General features: G+C 36.3%; 1 protein-coding gene across 1 annotated transcript in view; it reads right to left on the bottom strand.

The window, feature by feature from the left end:
* MARCHF11 (membrane associated ring-CH-type finger 11) overlaps positions 1–18,245 on the bottom strand; it is a 142,027-nt gene extending 123,782 nt beyond the window's left edge. The window contains exons 1-3 of the mRNA XM_074279105.1: positions 18,172–18,245; positions 16,503–17,271; positions 15,058–15,213 (exon numbers count right to left, since the gene is read on the bottom strand). Coding sequence (XP_074135206.1) covers positions 15,058–15,213; positions 16,503–17,271; positions 18,172–18,224 — 978 coding nt within the window. The 5' untranslated portion in view covers positions 18,225–18,245. The remainder of the gene's footprint in view (positions 1–15,057; positions 15,214–16,502; positions 17,272–18,171) is intronic.
* Between the last annotated feature and the right edge of the window lie 7,667 nt (positions 18,246–25,912).

Raw genomic sequence — 25,912 nt, 5'->3', positions numbered from 1 at the left:
CTTGCATTTCTTTTGAGCTCCTTCAATTCTGTTTTGCCCATAGAGCACAGTATCTTCTCATGATAAGGGCCACTCTGCCAGTGTCTCCCGTGTCATGCAAACAGTTCCAAAATTCGTGAGAGATCTTCACAGAGTATTAATTTTTCTGACCACCATGTCAGCACTTGCTGTATGTAACTAAGAGATCTCAAATCCAGCAGTGAATTGAGGGGTATCTACTTCAAGCACATGCAGAAGAACTTACAATAGAAAACATTGAAGATGCAAGTTACAGCTGTAAATTGGGAGATTAAAAAAAAAGCCTGGAACAGGCTTAACACAGTTATCTCCAAGATCAAGAGTTCCAAGGAAATCATAATGATTCCAAGAAATAACCTGAGTAAAGTCTATCCAGCAGATGCACAGAACTTTTACCACTAAGACTTTGAGTTCTTAAGAGATTATGTCTCCCCCCCTCACTGTGCTGAAGAAAAGTGGCAATTAAAGGAGAAATTAAGGTTCCTTCTGGACCATAACAAGTAAATCCTTTTGTTTACTGGCAAGAAGGGGAAATAGAGAGATACTATTTGATCCTCTCTCTGCTTCTATGACCTTATCAGAGTTTGAAAAATTAACTTTGAATATATACGATGTGGGAATCATGGACAGTTTACAGTATATAAAAGGCCCACAGAGGCTTTAGTGTAAACTCAATACTCAATCCAAGTCAACAATGTGAAAGGAAAATAAAAATAAAAAAGCAACAAGACAGTTACTATATTCTACTGTGATTAGGCAGCATAAGGAAAATTATATTTTTGAACTGGAAGCCCAATTTTAGTAAAGACATTGCTATGTTATAGTGACCAGAAACAAGTAAACAGGATGGAAAGGAGACTTAAGACCCTCTAAAGGATGCAGGGATTTCTAATTCTCTATTTCTAGAGGAAAGAAAGACTTCTGAGTGCAATGAAAATTTCAATCTCCTGCATTTTTTTGCATCAGTGTAGACTGTTGTGAAGACTTGGAAAAGCAAATAGGGAATAGCAGAATATGGCATAAAATTGATAGTATTTCTACAGAATATCCATTGCCAAGATTTCATAACAAATTTAAAGGGAGGAGGGAAGATACAAAGATTAGAGATAAAGTCACTGGATTCTCTCAGTGGAACTGAGAAACAGCTTATGCTGATAGGGTACTTTCTCCCCTATCAATTCCAGTTATATGACTTGTTGACTAGGTCACTGATTCAGGAGGAGGGGAACAAAATGACTTGAGGGGAAGGTGTTTTGGATAAAGCTGATGAAAAAAAGTTGGGATTTCCTAAGAACTCCATCAGTGTACCTTTTAACACCTATCTGGAAGAGTTCCACAAAATACCACTACCAAGCATTGGAAGTAATCTTCCTCACACAACCTCACCCTTTCCCTCTCATTCCTCACCCCATACCCAGGAATTTGTTTTATCCTTTCTTCTGATAGCTCATATTTTGTTTTGGCAATGATTTGAGTTTTTTTGCTCCAGAAGAACTCAAAAAAGTTACCAAAGCAGTTAGGAAAAATTTTAGAAAATGCAAGTTTAGGAGGAGCAGAAAGGGAAATCTAGCCTATACTGCATATGCATTAGTTAAATGTGTTTTGGCAATAACTTTTCCCAGTCTATTTTAATTCCAATTTAGCTTCAAAATGTATTAAGTATCCACCATATTCATCTACTGAATTTAGTATAAATATCAAGTAACCTTATGACCTTGAACAAATCATTTAATCCCTCTAGGCCTCAGTTCCCTCATCTATAAAATGAAAGGGCTAAACTAGAACAATAAATCAACAGGCAACAGATAATTATGTGCCTACTTTATATCTGACATTGTGCCAGGCTAGAGACAGAAAGACAAAAAAAACAGTCCCTGTTCTTAAGAAGCTTACATTCTTATTAGGGAAATAACATGTATACCTCATATAAGTATGAAGAAAATAACCACATTAATTTTGAGAAGGAAGAAACTATTAGTAGAGGGCAGCATAAAAGGTTTCATGTAAAAGATGGTCATTTTGCTGAACTTTGAAGGAAATTTGGAACTGTAAAAGGTAGAGATGAGGAAAAGGTACAAGAGAATCCAGGAGTACAGCAAGAGGAAAGGCTGAGATGAAAGGGGTGTGGACAGCAAGATTGCCAATTTGCCAAGATCACAGTGTGTGTGAAGAGAAACAACATGTATAAATCTGAAAAAGGTATAGGCTGAAACAAACAGAACAGCTGGTACTTGATCTTAGAAACAACAGGGAGCCACTAAAATTTATCAAAAAGGAGAATGACAGGGTCAGGCCTGTGGCTTAAGAACTTCACTTAAGCAGCTGTGAGGAGGAACAGAGGCAAAACAAGAGAATTAGAGGTTCTGATGAATAGAAGGGAGGACCTTGGTAGTTTTCTAATCCAAATAATGCCTGAAAGTAATATTCAAAAGATTATATTCAGCAAGGAGGAATATGTCTTCTGCCTGCATGCTTCTAAAAAGCATGCCCCTCTTGAAGCAACACATTTCATTTTTGGACAGCTTTGATTATCAGGTAGTTTTTCCTGATTTCTAAAGCTTTAATTTGCCTTTTTGTAACTTCCTTTGCACTTGATTCACAGGATCCTCGAATCACAGTAGCATAAACTGAAAGAGGACAGGTCAGTTACTATAGTCCTTTATTTTATGAAGGGAAAGTGACTTGTCCAAGTAATATGTCCTCTGAGGCCAAATAGAACAAATCTAACTCCTCTTCAATGTCCTAGCCTTCAAATATCTGAACACAGCTATCTTCCCCCTCCCTACAAACTTTTTTATTTTTTAATATTTAATTTTCTTTAGTTACATGTAAAAATAATTTTCAACTTATTTTTAATTTTGAGTTCCAAATTTCTTTCCCTTGCTCTCTCTCCCCAAATCTAAAATGGAAAGCAATTTGATATAGGATACATATATCTGCAAACTCTTCTCTGGAATAAATATCCCAAATTCCTGAAGTTGATCCTCATAAAAATGACTCAAATCCTTTAACAGACTGTTTGCTGTTCTCTGGAAGCTTTCTAGTTAATCAAAGGGACTGTCATTTCTCCACCTAAATTCCTTTAAAGCTATGCCTCTCAATATATCATAAAAGCACATTTCTCTTTTGCTGTCTCATACAATAATGTTTCACATTGAGCATGAGGCACATAAAATAATCTCTATTTTTCAGACAGACTAACCATATCTTATTGCTTTTTCTTGTACTTTTAATTTTTTGAACCCAAACATGACTTTAGATTTAAGTATGACTTAACTTTTTTTTTCTTAATAAATTCAGTCCTTATTCTCTAGCCTAACAAAACTTCTTTAACTCTCCTAGCCAGGTTTGTGCTGTCTGCAAGTTTAATGGACCTGCCTTGGTCCTTAGGGGTATTCCTGCCATGTGGTCAATGAACACTAATGAATGAGTTCTCATTTGAAGGGGGCATAGACCAATTAGTACACTACTTCAATGGTTTGAGTGAGAAGTGCCAAGGACCTAAAATAAAGTGTTAACTGCATGATAAGAGAAGGAGATGATTCATAAGATCCCTTCCAACTCTGAATCTATAACCCTATGATCCGTAAACATAAAGGAAGCCAGAGGACCTAATGGTACAAACATATTCACAACTGCTCAATTTGTAATGGCACAAATTTGGAAAAAATGCACACAAGATTGAGAGAGTAATTAATTATAATACTGGGACAAAATGGTACCTTAAAAATAAACATTTTGAAGCATATATACATATATATATACATACATATATATACATACATATATATATATATACACCTACACAAACTGATGTAGACAAAAATAATGAAATCAAAAGTAGATATATTTTGAGTACAATTCATAGGAATGATAAAAAGAAAACAAAGTATGAACTCACATGAAAATTAAGTTTATTACAAGAGGAATGAACAGGATTAAAGAATTCAAAGTACTTATAGAAGTTTACATTTTTATAATAGCAAGACAAAGAGAAGAGAGGATACCAGGAAGGGGCCAAATGTGAGAAGGTGAAGAAGGAGAAGCAAGGTGATGGCAAAAACCTCATTCTTTTCCCTTGGGAACCCAGCTAAATTATAAAAAGGGAAGGGTCCATATACCTGCAACAGACCCCAATTCCATAAGTATTATCCCAGCCTGGCACAGATTGTCTGATTCCTGTCTTGTCTTCCAAGGACCTATAGGGAGTCCACGATGGGGTACAACTAATTACATTAGCTCAGGGAACTTTGTCTTGACACATTCAGGGCCTCCTGCATGCTCTCAGTGTAGTATGTCTGGAAAATAAGGCAACTCAAAAAGTCAAATTCAGGGGACCCCTTAACAGTAAAGGAAAGGAAACAACAGAAGAAGAAATTCAAACAGACCAGAAAAAAAGAGATGAACCACCAGGAGGAAGAATTAATTGTAATTCATTTGCTAAATGCTAGAGTTTTCAAGGAAGATTTTATCCTTCATAGCTTCTGTTTAATATTCTTGTTAACAATTAAATTTATAATTTAAAAAGTATTTTTAAGTATTCGAAAGGCTGCCAAGTAAAATAATAAGAATAATATTTAGACAGGTTTGCAAAACACTTTACAAATATCTCATTTGATACAACAATCCTGCTAAGTGCTATGATCATCCCTCTTTTACAATTAAGAAAAACTAGACAGACATGTCCAGAGTTACACAACTAGTAAGCATCTAAAGTTGGATTTCAACTTAAGTCTTCCTGACTCCACTATCCCTGCTGCCGCCTCACTGCCAACTATGTATCTATGTAGAAATTGTGCATAGAGTTGCAAAAACTTCAGGATGGATGGGAAAAAGAAAAACTTGATAATAGAGTCAACCAAAAGTAGAATGTATCTGCTTGTAAGATGCTAATAGGCTTTCTTGGAGAGCTCCTGGAGAGGGGATGGTTTTTGTCCAGTTATGTGTCTACTAGATAGCCAATGAGAACCCTTCCAACTCAACAATTCTGTGAAGCTAGAGATTTGTCTGCTGGTAGAGAAGATTGTCTTAATGTAGGGAGGTAGACTCCCTAAGCCTAAGCATTTTTTGATCTAAAAATTTTGAAGAATGAAACATATAAACCTTGGGAAAACACAGCATAGGAAACTAGTTCATATTTCAATGGGAAAAAGGAATGAAAGAATTTTCCAGGAATATCTTGAATCTCCTTTTTACCAGAAAATAAATTCAAGTTCTTAACATTTAAAGTACAATGTATCCTTCTGAAACTTTTTGGTAAGAGCTATTCTTCAAATTGACCCTGGACATTCTGGATGAATTCCTCAAAACATTCCCTTGTCCCTTTTGACAACACTGTGAATCTATAGGTATGAGAGAAGTAAGAGAGATGGTGACCTCTAGCACAAATGCAAAGCTAAAAATAGTTAAAGGCATGACCAGCTGGTAGTGGGAGTAAGTCAGATATTTCTAGAAAAATAACAGGCCCAGGGTAGCCTTTCATTGTGTACACAATAAAGCCTTAATTTCTTATGGAAAATTATTATCCTAAAACTGAAAGTAAAATACAAAAGTACTCAGGAAAAAAACCAAGATTTCTTCAAAGTTTCCTTAGCAAAAAATGAAATATAGATTTGAGATAATTACTTATGAATATGAACCAAAAAAGGCAGACTGTGACTATATTTTTCATATCAGATATAGGAAAACGCTTCCAAATTCTCTAACTTCACTTTACCTTATGTAGAAATATTTCCAGGCCTTTGTCACATTTTTCTTCAAAACTGCCTTTAGAATTCTAATGTGAAAATTATACTCTTGTTGAAGCTTCAATTCACTAAAAACTCTTAGGACAGCTTTTGTTCGATGAGTTTGGCTCACAGAAAAGTCTTTGTTCAATACTCAAGGACATAAAATGTATAACCCACAAGACAGTGGATGGGGGAGGCAGTATGTCCTTTGGCTTTCGCATCCATTTAGCTCTAATTGTGAATGATCTTCTCCAAAGTCAATCAAGTCCCAGGTTCTTCCTCTCATTTTGCTCTAAGAAACACCTCATGCTGCACTCAGAATATCCAAAAATAGAATGAATAGTTTATGTTGCTCTGATCCTTAGCAAAACATCACTCAGCTCATGGGAAGCCACACACCAGAGCAAAGTGCACAAGAGGAAATATCCCATTCTCATGATTCATTTTACTATTTTGTAGTAATTTCTTCTTCAGTGAAAAGTGGTCCAAAATGTCACCTAATTTCTGTGCATACTGCTTATCAGAAAAAAAAGAAAAAGAAAAAGAAAAAATTCACCTTTTTTTTCATTCAGGTGGCACATTTCACACCTAGAATTATATTCTGCAGACATTCTTAACAGCTCAGATATGCCTATCATCATACAGTAAAATTTCTAACAAATTATTCAAACTCCCTGAACAAATGCTAGATGAAATCCTTCAACTAGTGACAACCTCAGGAAAGCAAATATGACACACATGGGTAATTCAGCATTCATTGATTCTTATTTCATGACATTTTCCCTTTTAAAAAGAGCAGGAATACCACCCTAAAACCTCTTTTTAAAAATTCTGTGAGTTTTTCTTTTACAGATCATTCTATTAAACCAAAATTTTCTTTTCCATGGTCCTCAGAGCTGAGTGTGATGGCATTAAAATGAGATCTTATTTCTGCAGAAGTCATTTATTCTTGTCATCAATCTGGCAAATATAATCAAATTTAAACTTTGATAACATCAAAAAATAAGTTCACACCACCCAGTTTCCCATAACAAAAAACAAAGTAAAGATGGCTGTCTAAAAAGTGAATGCCAACATGAACTATGACCTACAATAATTGTGTTTTCAGTTATGGCACTGATATGATAACTCCCAGGTCTCTGGACAAGTTTCATTTCTCCTGAAACAATTCTTCCTAGTATAATGAAAAGCATACTAGATTTAGTGACAGAACCACCTTCAAATCCTGGGGCTTTCTCTCACTACTTGTGTGATTGCTGGAAAGTCATTTCAGTTTTCTAAGACTATTTCCTTTTCAATGAGAGAATAAACTCTCAACTACCCATCTAACAGAGTTGTAATGTGGAAATCACTTCATAAAATGCAAACTTTCAAAAGTGAGAGTAATTACATATTAATAAAACCCGAGAGCAATTTAAGAATAATAAATGGAATTTAACTGCTTTAAAGTTTTCAAGATGTTTTGCATACTTTGTAATTTGAACCTCACAAAAACATTACAAGATAGGTGTTATAATTATCCCATTTTAGAAATGAGGATGTAAAATAACTTGCCCAAAGTCCCAAAATCAATAGTGTCTGAAGCAGAATTTGAGCATAGATGTTCCTGACTCTATGTCTAGAGTTCTAGTCACTATGCTACACTGCCTCCTAAAATAATCCAATCTCACAATCTCAAAATATAATTTCATTCTGGGGTTTATCAAAAATTATTCCTAGGGAAATCTGAGAAGTTAATCTTTGAATACATTAAACCTAAAGATTTAAAGGAAGTTAGGATCTCAAAATATTTGAAGGGCTATCATGGAGAAAAGATAATTGATTCCATGTGGTCAAGAGGTCCAAGTTTGAATTAATAGATGGAAGCCAAGAAAAATTGCCTATACCGAAAAAGTTCTTACCAATTAGATTTGTTTAAAGAATTGGCGTGTGTTCTCAGAACCTTAGGCTACATGACCATTTGTTGGCAATACTGGAGAGAGAATTCATGCTTTAGGGAAGAACCCCTGAAATCTATCTCAATGGTCTTCTAAGATTTGTGCCTTGCAGCACACCACAGAACACTAATTGCAATAATGAGAGACTGGCCTCAATATTCCTAAGGACTCATTCTGAGATATGACCATTTCCAACTCTCCCTTCTAACTTGATAAAATCTTGTCTCCAGAGCCTTTAGAGTAAAATGGAAAGTAAACCTGGAACAACTTTTTTGAAGAAATAGTTTCACAATAAAGGTACTAAGGTACAAGTCATTTGGAAATAGAAATGACTTTTTAAACTAAGCCATTTAACTCAATCTTAGTTTCCTTATCTGTGACATAGGAGTCCTATGCCAATACTTTTTTATGATATGTTATTGACCCAGGATCATCAAAGGAGCCAACGAAGTGCAAGTTCTGGCAGATCCTAGCTAACAGCAGAAAATACTTAAAATATAGTCCTAGTGAGAGAATGTAGAACTTCCAAGGAGTTACTTGATTAGGCCTACCTAAGTAAATAACGAGTTGGCTACTGGGTAAATTATTTCATAGCCATAGCAACTGTCCAAAACTATCTACTGAGATTTACTCATGGTGAGATCCACATTAAATAGCAATCTATGCAACAATAAACATTTATTAAGCACCTACTATGTGCCAGACACTGTGTTAAGCCAAGCACTAGAGATACAAAAAGATGCAAAAGAGTCTACTTTCAAGGAGCTTAAAAATTTAATGGGAGGCCAAGATAAAAACAAATATACAAAGCTAAATTTTGTTATAAATTGAGACAAAGTAGTGGAATTAAGAGTAGTTAGGATAAAGATTTAGTTGGGATTTGAAGGAATCCAGGAAGAACAGTAATTGGGAGTAAAGGAGAGAAAACAGTCTGGGCATAGGAAACAAAGAGCTGTGTGACCCTAAGACCCTAAGACAAGTCACTTAACCTATATGCCTCAGTTTCCTCTGTAGGAAAAAAGAGCAAACCAATCCAGTATCTTTGCCAAGAAAACCCTAAATGGAATCATGAAGAGTCATGATGATTGAAACTAATGAACAACAATAATAAACAAAAAACCGTGTAATATTCACTAAAATGAGATACATCAGTTGCTCCCTTTCCTTCTTGAAGACATACCAACTTCAGGTCTCTGATCTCTGATTTGCAATCTACCCAAAGGCCTGTATTATGTAACCAACACCTAACTATAATCCATGCATTTATTCAAGGATATGCTTCAATAATGCTTTCAACTATCTTGGTGCTCACTTTAGGTGAAGTGATATTTGGTAGGATGATCAGGCAATCGTTATTAATGGTGTTTGAAGATTACACTTTCAAAATTTAGGAACATTCTTACTTTACAGAGATAGGTGGAGTCAAATTAAAGGCACCATGGAATAATGGAAAGGAAGAAAGACCTGGGACAAGGTGTATCCAAGTTCTAGCTTCACTGCTTAACAATTCTGTGACTTTGGATAAGACACTAACTACTCATAATGAGAGACTGGCCCCAATACACCTAAGGACTCATTCTGCGATGTGACCATTTCCAACTCTCCCTTCTAACTTGATAAAATCTTGTCTCCAGAGCCTTTAGAGTAAAATGGAAAGTAGACGCTGAACAACTTTATTGAAGAAATAGTTTCACAACAAAGGTACTAAGGGTACAAATCATTTGGAAATAGAAGTGACTTTTTAAACTAAGCCATTTAATTTTATTCTTGTATAAAATGAGGATAAAAGAAGCATAATCTAAGAGGTAAAAATCTTAGAGCTGAGTCTTAGAATCCAATTAGTCTAACCCATATTGAAATAGGATTCTTTCTACATAATTCCTGACAAATAACTCTCTGCTTACAATGATTAAAAAAAATTCCTTTCCTCAAGCAGTTTATTGTGCTTTGGGATAATGTCGTTTTGTTTTCTTTTGTTTTGTTTTGTTTATACCAAGTCAAAGTCTAATTTCTATAATTTCTATGTATGCTCTTTGCTCTGCCCTTTAGGTTCATTCAAACAAACCAAATCTGTTTCACATGAGTCTTAAAAGTAGATGAAGATGGCTAATATGTACCTCATGATATTCATATGATCAAGTATTATGAGGAAAGTACACAAAAATACATAAATATTAAAAAAGAGGAGGAAAAAAGAGAAGGAAAGGATCTTTGATCAAAAGCTGAAAATAAAATAAATACAAATATGCTAGAGTAGTGCCTAAGAGAAGGTGCAGAAGGTAGAATGGTCTAAAACCCTAACATATAATATTAGGATTATCCACCCATGTCTCAGACAAATTACTCTAAAAATTAAATATACATAGAATTTCCCAATTCTTTTGACAACTTAAGTCTAGACATTTACAGTTCACTGGAAATCAGTGATATGTAACAACAAAATTCCATAGAAAACTAGCTTCCAAATATTCTTGGTAAGTAATATTTTATACAACCCCAAATACACTCTACTATACAAAGGGAAAATAAATCTTTTTTCTCATTTACAGCAGTTATATTTCAAAATTCTCACATAAATCTCTTATCCAAAAGAATATATGCTTCATCTTTATCCATACTGAATTTGGTGTCTCCTCTATTTTATTTTCCAAAATTTAAATTGAGGTATTAATGATATTTTAAGCAGCAATACTATTTCTATTTAAATCTCAAATAGAATATGAAGTTAATGAATGAACAAGAGTATGCAACATGAACTTCAGTTAATTTATAGATTTTGTTGACATTATAAATTAAATTCTATTCTTGTTTTGAATACTTTCAATATTTTTGAAGCAATCTGAATACTTCAATATTTGACTAATTAATGTCTTATCTGATAGTGTGTATATTTATTACATCATATCAATTTGCTTAAAAAAGCAATATTCCCCAACATACAGACATGAACACAACAGATCAACAGTAAATTACTCAACAAGTAGAAGATCATTTTTCAGAGTAAGTGCCACACAAGATACACTGGCCTTTACTTACTCTGTATATATGGCTGCTTGTAATTTATGAATTACCAAAGTGAAATAATCAGGCTACAGACTGATTTTTCAACCTCCTTTTCAATTCTAAACATAGAACATCTTTTATTGTTTCCTGCTGTCCCTTAATTTATAAACACTATAACAAATGAATATATAAGTTGTTAATCAGACTGAAATACAATTTATTTCGCTGGAGCCATGATGACACAAAAAAGACAGCAACTCACTGAATTCTCCACCAAATTCTCTGAACATCTTTAAATAATGCCATAAAATAATTCCCGGAGTAACAGAACCCACAAAAGATTAGGGTGAAATACTTTTGCAGTCAAAGACAACTTAGAAGTTAGGCGGAAAAATTCAGTCACACCAAGATGACAGTAGGGGTCTCGTGAGAGCAGGCTATGTCAGCACAGAAGCAGGCCTTGGAAGTCACTGAATCAATAACAGTGTCTGCTTCCTGAACTCTCAGCCAAAGCATTGTAAGGGGGTCAAAAATTGATCAAAGAGATTAGAAGAGGCTCTTTGCTAGCAGTGGGGACTGAACTCTTCCTTTGTCCATACTCAGATCTGGATCACAGCCCTGGGTGGCAGTCTCAGGGAAAGAAGTAGCACTAGTACACCAGAGCTTGTAGTTGCAATAGAGGGAAGGCCCTTACCACAGTTCAAGGACAAAAAAGAGTGCTTGTGGTCACTAACAGACAAAAGCACAAGTCAGGAGAATGGTAAACATATCTCTCTTCAGATCATATCATTTTGGAAGAACTGAAAACTTAAAGGTCCCTAGAAATATCTCTGAAAATAATTGCACAACCCCCCTGAAGCTTAGGATGATGCACTCTCCACCGTGAAAGCTGAAAAAAAAATGAGCAATAGATAAAAAAATAATCTGATCATAGAAAGTTACTATGGTGACAAGAAATATCACTCAGAGGAAGAAAACAAAATCAAAGCACCTTCCAAAGCCTCCAAGAAAAATATTAATTGATCTCAGACTATGAAAGAACTCCAAAGGGATTTTGAAAATCAAGTAAGAGAGAGAGAGGAAAAAGTGAGGAATGAGTGTGATGAAAGAAAATCATGAAAAAAACAATCAACGGCTTGCTAAAGGAGAGACACAAAAAAATTCTGAAGAAAATAACACCCTTAAAAACAGACTAGCCCAAATGGTAAAAGAGGTACAAAAAGCCAGTGATGAGAAGAATGCCTTGAAAAGCAGAACTGGCCAAATGGGGAAAATATATACAAAAGTTCACTGAAGAGAAGAATTCCTTTAAAAATAGAATGAGTCCCATGGGAAATGTCAATGGAAAAGCTCACTAAAGAAAATAATTCCTTAAAAATTAGAATAGAGCAAATAGAAGCAAAGGATTGTATGAGTAATCAAGAAACAATAAAAAAAAAACCCAAAAGAATGAAAAAATAGAAGAAAATGTGAAATATCTCATTAGAAAAATCCAGAATGAATAATTTTAAAATTATTGGACTACCTGAAAGGCATGATCAAAAAAAGTCTATACATCATCTTTCAAGAAATTATCAATGAAAACTACCCTAATATTCTGGAACCTGAGGATAAAATAGAAATGAAAAGAATCCACTGATCACCTCCTGAAAGAGATCCTAAATGAAAACGTTCAGGAATATTATAGCCATATTCTAGATCTACAGGTCAAGAAGAAAACATTGCAAATAATCAGAAGGAAATAATTCAAGTATAATAGAACTACAGTCAGGATAACACAAGATTTAGTATCTTTCACTATTCCAGGGGGCAAAAGAGGTGGGATTATAACCAAGAATCACCTTCCCTGCAAAATAACATACTCTTTCAAAAGGAAAAATGGATATTCAATGAAAGTTTCAAGCATTTTTGATTAAAAAAGAAAAAAATGAATAGAAAAGAAATTTTGATTTTCAAATACAAGACTCAATAGAAACATAAAAATGGTACATAAAAAGGAGCAGCTAGGTGGCCAAGTAAATAGAGCACCAGCCCTGAAGTCAGGAGGACCTGAGTTAAAATCTAGTCTCAGACACTTAACACCTCTACGTGTGTGACCCAATTGTCTCAGCCAAAAAAAAAAAAAAAGGTAAACAGTAAAGGGAAATCACAAGGTAAGATTTAGTAAGATTAAACTGTTATATCCCTACATGGGAAGATCATACTTGTAGCTCCTAAAAACATTCTCATCATTGGGACAGAAAGGAGGAATGTGAGTTTAATGTGAAGGTATGGTATCTTAAAAAAGTAAAAGGTTGGGAAAGGAATGCCCTCATAGAAAGGGAAAGGGAGAAATAGAATGGAATATCACATAAAAGAGGGGGATAAGCTTTTACAAAGAGGGGAATAAATAGTGGAGTTTATATACTTTTAGAATCTGCATAATTATTGTATTTCTTTTCAAGCCTCCAGAATATCAATTAGGAAAATATGTTATACTGTCCTAATGGCAATCCAATGACCTAAAAAAAGTTCATGACCTTTATAAATATGTAATGTATTTTTATAAAGTAATTTTCTCATTAGTATAACCTGAAAATAAATCACTACACTACAAAATTGCATCCTGTTTTACTAAAAAAAACAATATAGATGAGTGTATGTATGTGTGTAAAGGTCACCTTAATATAATTGCTATCATATTGTCTCTCCTGTTAGACTAACCACTCCTTGAAAACAGAGGATGTCTTTGCCTTTCTTTCCTTGTAAACTCAGTATTTAGCCTGTCTGGAATATAATAAGTGCTTAATAAATGTTTATTAACTGACTATCACAGTGTATCATAGGAATATATTACCTAGTATAATTGGGTTAATCCTTGGTAAGTGTAAGTAAAACTAAAAGTGATTAAAATTGTGTATCATTAGATAAAGTCATAACCAAAATAAATTAGGTATTAGCATTAACAAATATTTTCTTCCTATCTTCTCTTTAACTCTAAATAGAACCAAACCATAATACAAAATTTAACTTCAAATAGGAATGTATACTTTAAGTTGTCCTGAAAATTACAATTTCAGAATTGTCTTTCTATTTTAGCATTTCCATTTGGTATTTGCCTGGGGACCATCACTGGCCAAGTAAAAATAAGATCTGGAGCTAATCCAAACAAAAGAATGTTAAAATTTACCATATATAATACTTTCATTAAATAAAAACTGTAAATCTAATTATCCAATCCATATTCTAATCTTGTGAAATAATTTTATCTCTTTTTTTTTTCAAAATGACCTTCAAAGATTCATAGATCTCTATCTAACTGGCTCAATAAAATACTGACTCTAAAATATATATTTCATTTTGTAGCTCTCTTCAGGATGTTATTATCACTTTTTAGTAGAATATTTCAACTTTAAATATAATGTATAGGCCCCTAGAAGGCTTGAGAAAATTACTGTTTTCATCTTTTACTTGTTAATCATGCTTAAGTAACTCCTTTTCAGATTTCCCTTCCCATTTCTTCTGTCTCTTCTGTGCTTTAGATTTCAGCCTTCTTTTACCTGGTCAACTTCAATTATTTTTTTTAAGCTTTCTATGTTGGCCATATACGCATTTTATTGATTCCACATATATTGTTAAGAGTTTTGTTGTTTTTTATGCCTGTGATTTCACTAGTATAGAACCTTCCTCATCAGCAGATGATTGTTTTAGAAAGTTATTGATGTCACTAAGTAGTTGTGACTTGCCCATGATTACACAACCAATTTGTGCCATAGGCAGGACCTGAACCTGATTCTCTCTGATTCCAAAACAATCCTTCTATCCATTGAGTCATGCTGCTTCTCTGTCTGCATTGTAGTGGAGCAAGAAATGGTGTGACTGACTATATTGAGAAGGTAAAGGACACTTAAACTGATCAAATGAGTGAAAAAATGCTAAAATAAAAATAATAAAAAGGATTAAAGTAAGGCTAAAAAATCTCAGATTATTGATTTTTAAAAATCTATTCCAGTCCTCCACAGAATTACAACTTGATTCCCCTCGACTTGTCTCTCTTCACAAAACAGTGCATATTCAATGTTAAAATGCTTTTTATCAAAAATTTCACAGATCATATAGATTAAAATTAAAATTAAAACAATTATTTTAACTGCAAAATTAACAAATACTTTTCCAGCTTATGTGCTTTATAAATTGATAGTGGAATATTTTATCAATAACTAACTAATCAATTTAGAGAATTGGTTAACCAATTTAAAACCCAGATGCAATACACTATGGAAAAACAGTACTAAACAAATTTTAAAATTTGCCATTTCAGAAAATATTCTGAATAAAGTATACTTTTGGCTAATACAACTACTTCTGAAAATAAATATAATTTTTTTTACCTGGCAAGGTTTTTTCATTTTAATTGCTATTACATGGTATCTATAACAGCAGAGCTCACAGGTCCATGACCCTCTTTCACTGATCCACTTTAACAGGCATAGCTGATGTGTATACCGGACTGACCCATCACATCTGCAAGGATTTAACAGTTCACCCTAAAAATAAAAAAAGAATTATTAATATTATGGTAATGTCTACATATTCTATGTTTTTCTTTTTTGTTTCAGAAAATCAAGATTGGGCTCTACCCAACTAAATGGAATTAAAATTTCATGCTCTAATTAGAATAACCATAAAATCTTACCCAAAAATATTCTTCCAAAAATACAGATAACACTTATCACATAAATGTTCCAACAAGATACAAAATGTCTACAATATATAACTTCCAATGCCCTTGGGGGAACAGCAGTACTATTAAATCTCTTTAATAACTTTTAAGTGGATGGTCAAGTGCATTTCCTCTGCAGTTATTCTTAATCATTGCTAAAGAAGAAATGCATGACAACCCAGAGAATAGCTTACAGTAGCACTATGCTTTTGCTTTTTTCTAGACTTAGCATCATAAATATTGACTTAATGCAATATATTATTGAAAGCCTGTGCAATTTCCTTACTTTTAAAAATATCCAAGCTAATGTCATCTCAGACCACTAATTTATATTTTACCTTCCTTTCATTCACTTAGTTCTTTTCATAAAATTTAATAGTTTATGCTACATTATACCATATGTATGTTTGTGTTGTTTCAAAATATTAACAATTTCTGAAGCACACACATTCAATAAAAGATGCCACTCTTATCTTTCTTAAAATATCAAGCATTCTTACTCCATACCTCAGGGCCATAATAGCTTCCTCTATCATTTGCACAAATCTAAGACCTAAAACTACAATATCAACAATGGTACAATATGTTATATGTTGCACTGTTTTGTGTGTTTTTAAGTGTCAGCAACGTGAGACTGTATGCCCACAAGATACTTGTACAATTATGTGTAAACCCAGGAACAGTCATTCACAAAGATCTGTGTGCTTTCTGAAAGCACCTGAGGAATGTGTAACCCCCGAACCTTGCTAGAAAAAGAAAATGCAAAGCAAATGAAATGTCTTCATTGTGTATGAGGCAATCTGATAATGTTGTATGTATTTGCCTCCAAAATAAAGAGAAAGGAGGAAAAGCCAGGGAAAAGTTCTGAAAATCATAAATGTTTGTTGTTCAGAAGTACAAGGAATGAGAATTTTAAGACAGCAGGAAGACTTGTCCATGGTGCTGAACATCTCTTCCCTGCTGACTGTCTTTACAGAGCGCCGGGCGAGGGAGTCTCTGGATTTCGGAGCTTGCAGCCACCTGTCTCGGAGCTCCCAACTTAGCCCAGAGTACCGTTGGGGTTGAGCTAGAGTTCAAGGAAACACTCTATGAGTGGGTAGGACAGCTCCTTACCTGCTCAGCTCCTTGAAAGCAGATCTTGCAGATGGGCTGGTGGTGCTGGTGCTGGTGGTGGTGGTGCCCCGTGCGCTGGTCACTGCTGCTGCTACTACTGCTGCGGCTGCTGCACACCGAGCGGGTCTCGGGCTGTTCGGAGGAGCTCGGTCCTTCCGCCTCCCCTCCTACTCTCGCCGTCTGCGGCTCCTCCGAGTCCTTAATCGCCGCTTCCGGAGGAGGAGGTTCAGAAAAGCGCTTTGGACGTTCCCCAGAGTCTCCGACAGTTGACGGCTCTTGCTCCGCCAAAGGAAACGGGAGCGGGAGCAGGAGCGGGAGCTGCGGCGGCGGCGGGGGAGGCAGCAGAGGCGGCGGAGGAGGGGGCGGCAGCGGCGGTGGCGGTGGCGGCTGCGGCGGCGGCTCCTCTCCTACTCCTCGCCGCGGGATCCCTTCGGCCAGCGGCGGCGGCTCGTCCTGCCTGGGAGCCGGTCCCGGTGGCGCCTGAGGGGGCGGTGGCAGCGCGGGCAGGATGGGCAGCGAGGGCAGCGAGAGCAGGCTGGGCAGTGGCGGGGTCAGCGGCGGCAGGTAGCGCGGGGGGCCGGCCGGAGGTTCTCCGGGGGGCGGAAGAGGAGGTGGCTCGGGGTCCCCGCTCTCGGCCCGGCGACGCCGGCTGCTGTTGCCACCCCCCAGATTCATGGTGTCCTCCCACCTGGCAGCCCAGGTCTCTGGCCCCGCTGGGTGACGAGGACGAGGTTGAGGATGAGGAGCGGCACGGGCGGGAGGAACAGCCCTGTGAGGGGAGGAGAACGATCTTGAGCTCCCGGGGTGACTAGCACCTAGCCAGGAGTTGGGGGTACGGGAGGGTGAGGAGGGACGAGGGCAGGCGGGCAGGCTGGCGGGCGGGAGGGCGCGGGGCTCCGCGGCGGCAGCTGCTGGAGAAGCTGCTCCTCCTCGGAGCTGCCGGCTCTGGTTTGGTGGAGGCGGCGGCGCTGCCGCTGGATTCGACTGAGCTCCTGAGCCGCGCGGGCGGGGGAGGGGGAGGGGGACCGTGCGCGGCCGCGGGGGATGGGGGAAGAGACTGAGGGGGGCGGGGGGAGTGTGTATGTATGTGTGCGGGTGCGTGTGTGGAAGCGTGCGCGCGCGCTGGTGGGGGATCCCTTAGTCGGCTCCGTGGACCCCGCCCCTAGTGCAGCCCAAGTCTATTCCGGGAGTGGATTTCCCTTCTCCGAATGGAGCGGCACTGCGGCGTTTACTGGAGGGGAGTGGGAGAGAGAGGTGGGAGAGTGGGCAGAATGGTGGGAGGTGCCGAGGGAGGACATTAAAGAAGGAATGGGGATGGGGATGAGAGGGAAGCCCTAGATGATGGGAATAGGGCGACTGGGGGGCGGGGCAAAGGGAAGAGACACCGGACTACCGTTATCCCACGCGCGCGTAGTTGCGACCTGGGGGGCGGGGTGGTGAGGTGAAGAAGTGCTGGGGGAGGGGACTTGAGGGGGACAGCACGTGGGCGGTCGCCTCCTAGAGTACTGGGCGCTAAGCACTGAGAGGGGTGGCAAGTCAGCATCTCGGATACGTCTTGGAAAGCTCGAGAATTAGGAGCAGTGTACAGGCGCGTGGGAGTGGGGTAAGGTCACGAGGACTGATGGAGCCGTTACTGACATTGCCCCGGAGTCTTCCCCTCAGTCCTCACCTGCCACTGCTATTCCTGTTTTCCTCACATCTGCTCCCGAGAGAAGGAATCATTCCGGCTCGGCCCTCCTGGAGTTTCACATTCTCTGCCTCCCACTCCTCAGCCCCTCCCTCTCCTACTGCCACTCCCAATTCTTCCCCCCAAAGGTGGGAACGACCTTGCGGTTGAAGTTTATCTCTGCAAGAAATTCTGCAACCAAATGCGGGTACCTCGTGGCTATCTACGACAGGAGCTGTACACCCGCGCTCTCTGGTCACTTTTCATCTTCCAAGAGCAACGGGCTCAAGTGGGTCTGCTGAAAGGAAGCCGCAGTAGCAGATGCCCCTTTGTTATCCACATAAATAAACCTAAGTAACTTAGTAATGACCTAGTCCCACAGAAGCCCAAAGCAATTAATCTCCGAGGAATGGTCACCATTCAGCTTTTTCAGGATTCTTTTTTCGTTTCGGAACTTTTTAATTCACTAACTTATATCCTGCAGCAATAATCCGGACGCTGAAATTAGACTAAATTCTGTTATTACACAAAGCAATCGATATAGAGTAGTTTGCAAATGAATCCAACATGCATGCAAAGGCATGGGACATATATTGCAATAATACTTATTCATTCACCTAAGAACCATGGTAACATTTGATCTATCACCCTTCTGGCTCTCATATTTCTACCTAGTCATAATTAGTGGTCTTTTCTCATTCAAGAAAACCTTAAAGTCATTCAGGGTAGTGTCATATTCACCTTTGAATCCCATCTCAGTCCAGCACTAGTACTGTACCTTGCATGTGTATATATCCATATACATTCATACACAAACAATTATGGCTATAAGGCCAACCCCTCAAGAAGGCCTTAAAAGTGTCCCCCACATGATCCATGCTCTATGTCCAACTGTACACTAGTACATATGTACTACAGAGAATTACTAAGCTAGAGATAATGAAATGCTCATTTTAAGATAAATTATGTAACTCTCCTTTTAAGTTTTTAGTTTATTTGTTTTGGCATTAGGCAACACATTCATTGCACAATCAGTCCAGCCAGTGTTTTTAACAGAGTTCAGGTGGGAGAAGAGAGAAAAATAAGGGGAAGGGAAGGAGTGGAAAGGAAATATACAAAAATGTTTTATCACAGATGGTTCAAAATGAAATCATTTCCAGGAATGTCCTCTAGCTTCCTCAGTTTATTTGTGTCTTAAAATATCTTAAAATGACAATCAGCAATCACATTTCTAAAAGACTATCCCTAATGCTCTAGTAGGTTATTATGGAGAAAATATAGATGTAAATAGTTTTTCATATTCAGTCTTCATCTGTCAAAGTCACATTCCATAAGTCTGTAAATTGCTGCAGTCTTAAAGATAATCATAAGTTGATTCTAGTATTTGGATGGGAAAGTTTGTGAATTTGTCACAATATTTCCTGAAATACATTTCTTTATGATTTGTAAATTTCTAACCAGGAGTGATACAATTTATTTTTATTTTTAATAGTAAAAACAAAAAACAAAACTGAATTCTGTATAAAAAGACATAATGACTCAGATTTTTAATAGCATAGATGAAAGATATTAAGGTGCTAGATGTTTCCTCTCCCAGATCATTGTTTCTGAAAAATTAGGACAGTAGAAACCTAAATTTCACCAATAGATTAGGAAACAAAAATATAAATTTATACATCTTTTTTGATAGCTCCCCAAAGACAAAAAACAAAAAACTTTTTCCATTCATTCTCTTCAACTAATCTAGTGAATATTCAATGAAGCAAAGAGAATATATTTCTTTGTAGATGATTCCTTAATCATAAAAATTCAAAGTAATAGCCAAAGACTTCAATGGAATTGTTGGTAGGAAAAAAAAAATACAAACTTGTCAAGGTTTCAAGAGGAACCAAACTATACTACCTAAAGATTACTTGATGGAATTGGGAAGACATAGTTGCCTTTAAACCTGCTTCTGCTACTTATTGCCTAGGTGATTTTTCATAAATCATCTTACTTTTCTCATCTGTAAAGTGAATAGTTGTACTAGATCTCTAAATGTTCCTTTTAGCTTCTAATCTATGATTTTAAGATTGTGCGTATTTGAAGAAGTGAGGTGTGGAAGAATAAGGATTAAATTTATTTTCTTGGTTGGAAGAAGAAAAACTAGGAACAATGAATAGAAGTTCCTAAGGGGAACAGTTTTACATGATATAAAGAAAATTCTTCCTAACAATTAGAATTGCCAAAGTAGAATGATCTGTTGGGGAAGTAGTGAGTCACTGCAGTGAGGTCACAGGTTGTCTTCTCCCATTAGATTGCTCCTGGAGAGCAGGGTCTGTTTTTGCCTGTCTTTGTATCCCCAGCATTTGACACAATGCCTGGCACACAGTAAATGCTTGATGAATGCTTAATGACTTGATTTGAAGGTCACCAGGTATATGATGAATGATCACTTTGGAGAAATGGAGGAAGATTCCTTGTTCATTTATGGACTAGATAATCTTTGAGATGCCTACCATCTTGGAGATTTCCGCGACTCTGTGATCAGATAAAGAATAGCTAGATTGTCAGCAGGTGCTGGTAACAACCAAATACCTGGTATGTGAAAGCATCTACCTTACTAATTGAAAATAAATGGAGTAAAGTGATTCAATTTGAGCTAGGGAAAATGAGCAGGAAACATTTGGAAGGATTATTTTTAAATAAGAAGGAAACTAAAAATATTTGAATGCTTAAAAACTTTCCCTTTCCCTTCAAATAAATCTAAATGCCAAAATAATTTCCTTTCCCAAAAGTAGTATTCAATGTCAATAAACCCTCCAGTACTTTTAGAGTTTATTTGCTTTCTAAGAGTAATAAGGTCATATTATTGTAGGTTTATAAGTATCTAATATTAGTCAAAGGAAATACACAAATGAAGCAGTACTTGTTCTCCAAAAACTTACATTTCTTTGAAATATACTTCTTAAATATGTCCTAAATATCCTCAGATCAGCTTTGGGACAGTTTGATGTCCAGAATTCACAAGGTCAAATGTCTCTAGAAAAATAGGAAATGCTCCTTCGAAAAAAAGGAATGACTTTAACATGTCCTCAGAAATCTTGAAGAAGAATCTTTCCAAGTGCCTTCAGATTTACCCAGAATCCACTCCCAGAGATGATTCAGCATTTATTTATCTCACCTTCCACAGAGTATAAGCCAAAAGTCTCTTCATAGCCTTCTGGCCTCTTGGAGGGGGGAGGGAGTAGAAATGAAGAGTTCAAAGAGTTATTGTGAAGAAAAAGGAAATATGCTGATTTAATAAAGTAACAAAATAAATATTTTCATTTTGATTACTCAATAGATTAAGCCAAAATTAAAGGTATGTTTAAGTAATCCCAAAGAATCAAATATCAATCTGTTGAGTACCTATTGTATATGTCACTCTGAAATTAAAATTAAAAATTTTAAAAATTCCCTAGAAACAATTGTTGAGTGAAAAGTAATTGCTTTCTATTTTTATTCTATGACACCAAAATCACTTAGTTTTGATTTTTGGCCAACTGATGGATAAACTAAATTAGATTATTTCAATCAGTTGGATCCAATTCGAGTTAGATGATCATATACCTATAATATAGTACATGCAAAGTGTGTAATTTTGCCTCATTTAAATCCATTTCATCACCCCATGACATCATTGATCCTCTTCAAAAATATTGAACAATATAAAGTATTGTGCTAGAGAATTTTTTTTTAAACTTAGTAAGACAAAGTGCTTAAGCATTTTATGTGGTGTGGTGAAAATTCCACAAATATGTGTAGTACAGGGAAGAGTTTCTAAGTCCTTTAATTTAAAGCATAAGCAAAGTGCTCTGGAGATTCAAAGTAGCATTTAAACTGGACCTTGAAAGATAGATGTGATTTCTAAAAGCAATGATGTAGGAGGAGGACAGTTCAGTCTGAGGTGGGTTGAGACTAGATAATAGATTTTAAGTAGGAGAAAAAAATTGTCACAAAGCTTGACTTCATAGTAGGAAATGGGATTGGAGGGAGGAAAGACAGGGCAGAGAGATCCATAAAATTATTCCATGTAATACTTCAGATGAAAGGTAATGAGAACTTTAATTCAGTGGTAAAGGTGGTGATAAAAATATATAGATATAAGAAACATTGTGAAAGATTTAGTGACCAGATGCTAAGGATACATAAAGGGGGAAGGAAATTTAAAGATATGTTAATACAAATGAAATCCAAGCAGTCTATACTCTTCAAATTTTCATTGTATTCAAGGCTAATTAGATTAAGGATTTATTTTATCCTTATATGCTTTTCATAAACAAAAACTTGTCTATCTACAGACTGCTCTACTCCACCCCTTCCTACTCCTGCCATACCTAACTCATCCCTAAACCCCACTTAACCAAAAATTCTCTTTTAGTTAAAATAGTTACAGCTCTGCTTGGGACTCTTCCTAATATTCACCTGATGCATGAGATAGAGTTCTGGTCCTGGAGTCAGAAAAACTCATCTTCCTAAATACAAATCTGACCTCAGACACTAGCCATGTGATTGTATAACTGTTTGTCTCAGTTTTTCTCATCTGTAAAATGAGCTGTATAAGGAAATAGCAAAACACTCCAGTAACTTGGCCAAGAAAAATGGGCTCACAAAGTCAGATGTTACTGAGCAACTCTATTTTCTACACTATTTTACTCCTCACCAACTTTAATCCTATATTTCTCTCAGTCATCCATCCCATCCAAAACTTTGTTCAAGTTCTAACCCAAGGATGAAAATACCATCAATTATTAAGTTCATATGCCTGCTGTATATGCTGCAATAAAAAACACCCTCTATGTCCTCACCAAGAATAAAAATAAAGGCCTCCCCCAAAAGCATATGGTATTTTAAAGAATAAGTTAGGATTATAATAGTTTAAATTCCATTGAAATCCAATTACAGAGGAAGGGATAAGACAGCCAAAGCAGCATTTACTTTTGAAGAAGCTACTAATTTTAAACACATAAAAATTGCTTCTTGCACACTTCCCACCCAATTTGTTAATGCTTGTAGATTTGCATCAGACAAGTGCTTAAGATTTAAAAATTTGTCTTCTATACAATGTAGCAATATATATTTTAACCTTATTTAAAGTTGAAAATAGCTTAGAAATTTGAATATCCTTTGTAGCTTTTTTCCCTGAGGCAATTGGGGTTAAGTAACTTGCCCAGGGTCACATAGCCAAACTTTGTAGATTTTTTAAGCAGGATTCTCCTTTATAAATGACAGCACATCTATGTTAGTAACCTGGAAATATTAATGGAAAGATGTTTTTTCCTTCTCCCCCTGCCCCTCTCTACAAAAATACACTTGTATTCAAGTCCTAGCTTGCTTCAGAGGAATCCCTGGAAACAAAAGGAAAAAGATTATTGTTCTAAAATAGGCTGATCACCTTGAAAAAAAAAAAGACACTGGGTTTATATACTTTTATATATAAAAATCTAAGAGGTAACATATCACAATGAATATAAAGTTGCTTCAAACCCAGAAAGATCAGGGTTCAAGTGCTGCCTCAGACCCTTCTTGCTGTATGGCCATAGCAGGTAACAAACTCAGAGCTCTAAGAAATTGTATATATTGCAGAGACAATGACTGTATCTGAAAGCAGAGTTTCCTCTCTGAATTCTCTTTACTAATAAACTATCAATTCCAGTTCTTAATGCTTAATATAAGTTATATAGATTTAGGAATATGTCTGCTTTGTTTAACTATGTAAAGAAATTTGAGATCCTTCAAAACAAAGTGTGTGTGTGTGTGTGTGTGTGTGTGTGTGTGTGTGTTTGTACATGTGTGTACTTTGGGGCAAAAGTTAAGGAAATGGTGTGTCAAGTATACAGAAAGTTGTAAACCCAATTGAAAAATTGCATATAAATCTTCAAAATTTGATTTAAATACCCAAGTATAAAAGTAACTCAGCAGTGAAATTGTAAAACTGTTGGGCAAAACATGATAGTCTGTCATTATAAATTTCTATTCTGCTGTAAGACTTAAAGAATGTCTGTCACTTGTCCTTAAAACAAGAATATGAGAAGAAACCCTAGAAACTATTAGCTTAGCTGTGAAGAATCAGCACAAGAAAGTTTATAACAGCTAAATTAAATGGCAGGATAATTGAACCCACATATTGGAGAAAAACACTGCTTCATTCTGTATTCTTGTACACAGAGTGCTTAGCACAGTGTCTACCACATAATAAGTAGACACCTAATAGATACTTATTGATTTCTATATCAGAAAAACATGAAGCACCAGTCTACAAGTATTTATTGAAGAGATGAATAAATATGAGGACTAATTAGAATCAAATAACCCTCATAAGTCTTTAATAAAATTGCACTAGAAAAAAATCTGTATATATTATATATCTACATATAGATATATAGATACACACACACACACACACACACACACACACACACACACACACACACACCAGTAAGGTACAGTAGAATGGGAGCAACATTATGCCATCAGTAGAGATCTGGTTTTCATCAAGAAACAAAAAGTAATGGTAAATAGAGAAAGAGAAAAGAGTAGAAAAGATAAATATTCCTTATGAATCGGTATCAAGGCTATCTTTAGTTAACATCCCCATAAATGTTCTGTGAAATCTCAGATTTTGTACCTGACACTGAGGATTAAAATTCCTGAAACACTTAGCTAGTTTCTGGATAATTTAATCATTTTATTAAGACCAGCATGTTTATTAATAAGAGGATGGTCATTTGGCTATTTATCTTAGACCAAAGAACCCAAAACGGTGGACTCAGTTTATATATGCCCTTTGATGAATACGTATTCCTGAGGGGTGTCAATCAAATCTGATTGGTTAAGACAATGGGAGATGAACTATAGTAAAAAGAAAGTCTTGACTTAGGTCATCCAAATCTTGGTCAAAGATCACTTTCCCTATCTGGTATTTTGAAAGAAAAGGAGAATCAACATTTTCCCAGACTTGTCTGAGCAAACACAATGAGCAGGAATACTCCCATTAACCCAAACTTAGAATTTCTTTTACTGGCTGATTTTGGTGAGAGATTTCCCATACTGGTTGGTTTCTGGATGAGGAAATAGAAAAGGGGAAAATCTTTGGTTCTGATTGAATGATTAGTTATTAAATATGAGAGAAATACCCTCATTCCACAGATTAATTGGCTTACTTATCTGGTGTGCCTCATTACATCACAGGATTGAGGTCTCCAATTCATCTAATACTGAGAACCTTGGCATAAGTTATGTAAGATACTCTGCCTTTGGTTCAGCGTTAAGACATTCTTATGGCTGGTGGTCTGATCCTGTTAAAGATCTCATACCTAGATTTCTTACCTCTTATTTTCTCATTTAGAGCTCTGATTTCCAGATTCTCTATTATTCAGGCACCTACCTATGTCCCTGGACTTCTGTAACCTAGGTTTCTAGGGAGAGTTTTTGATATCTGAATCCCCACCTGTGACCTGCTTTTTTCTGGTTTTGATCTTTGCCTGGACTGACTATCCTATTGCCACCAAAATCCAACTAATATAACTCAGAAGTCCTTGTGGGTATTATTACATTAAAGCACTGTACAATAATTGTAGACATTTAATAACTTAGTCATCAGAAAAATTGCATTAAATTGTATTTAATGTTGAGCAGGTTGTTAAGTGTAAATGCATTTTAGAAATATTTGTATCCCATTAGTTCAAAAAAAATTTTTTTTGTATTTAAAGGAGTATACTTC

This window comes from Sminthopsis crassicaudata, chromosome 1 (genome assembly GCF_048593235.1).
Source record: "Sminthopsis crassicaudata isolate SCR6 chromosome 1, ASM4859323v1, whole genome shotgun sequence".
NCBI lineage: Eukaryota > Metazoa > Chordata > Mammalia > Dasyuromorphia > Dasyuridae > Sminthopsis > Sminthopsis crassicaudata.
Note: the sequence above shows the minus strand (reverse complement) of the source record. Positions and strands in the feature narration are given on the sequence as shown.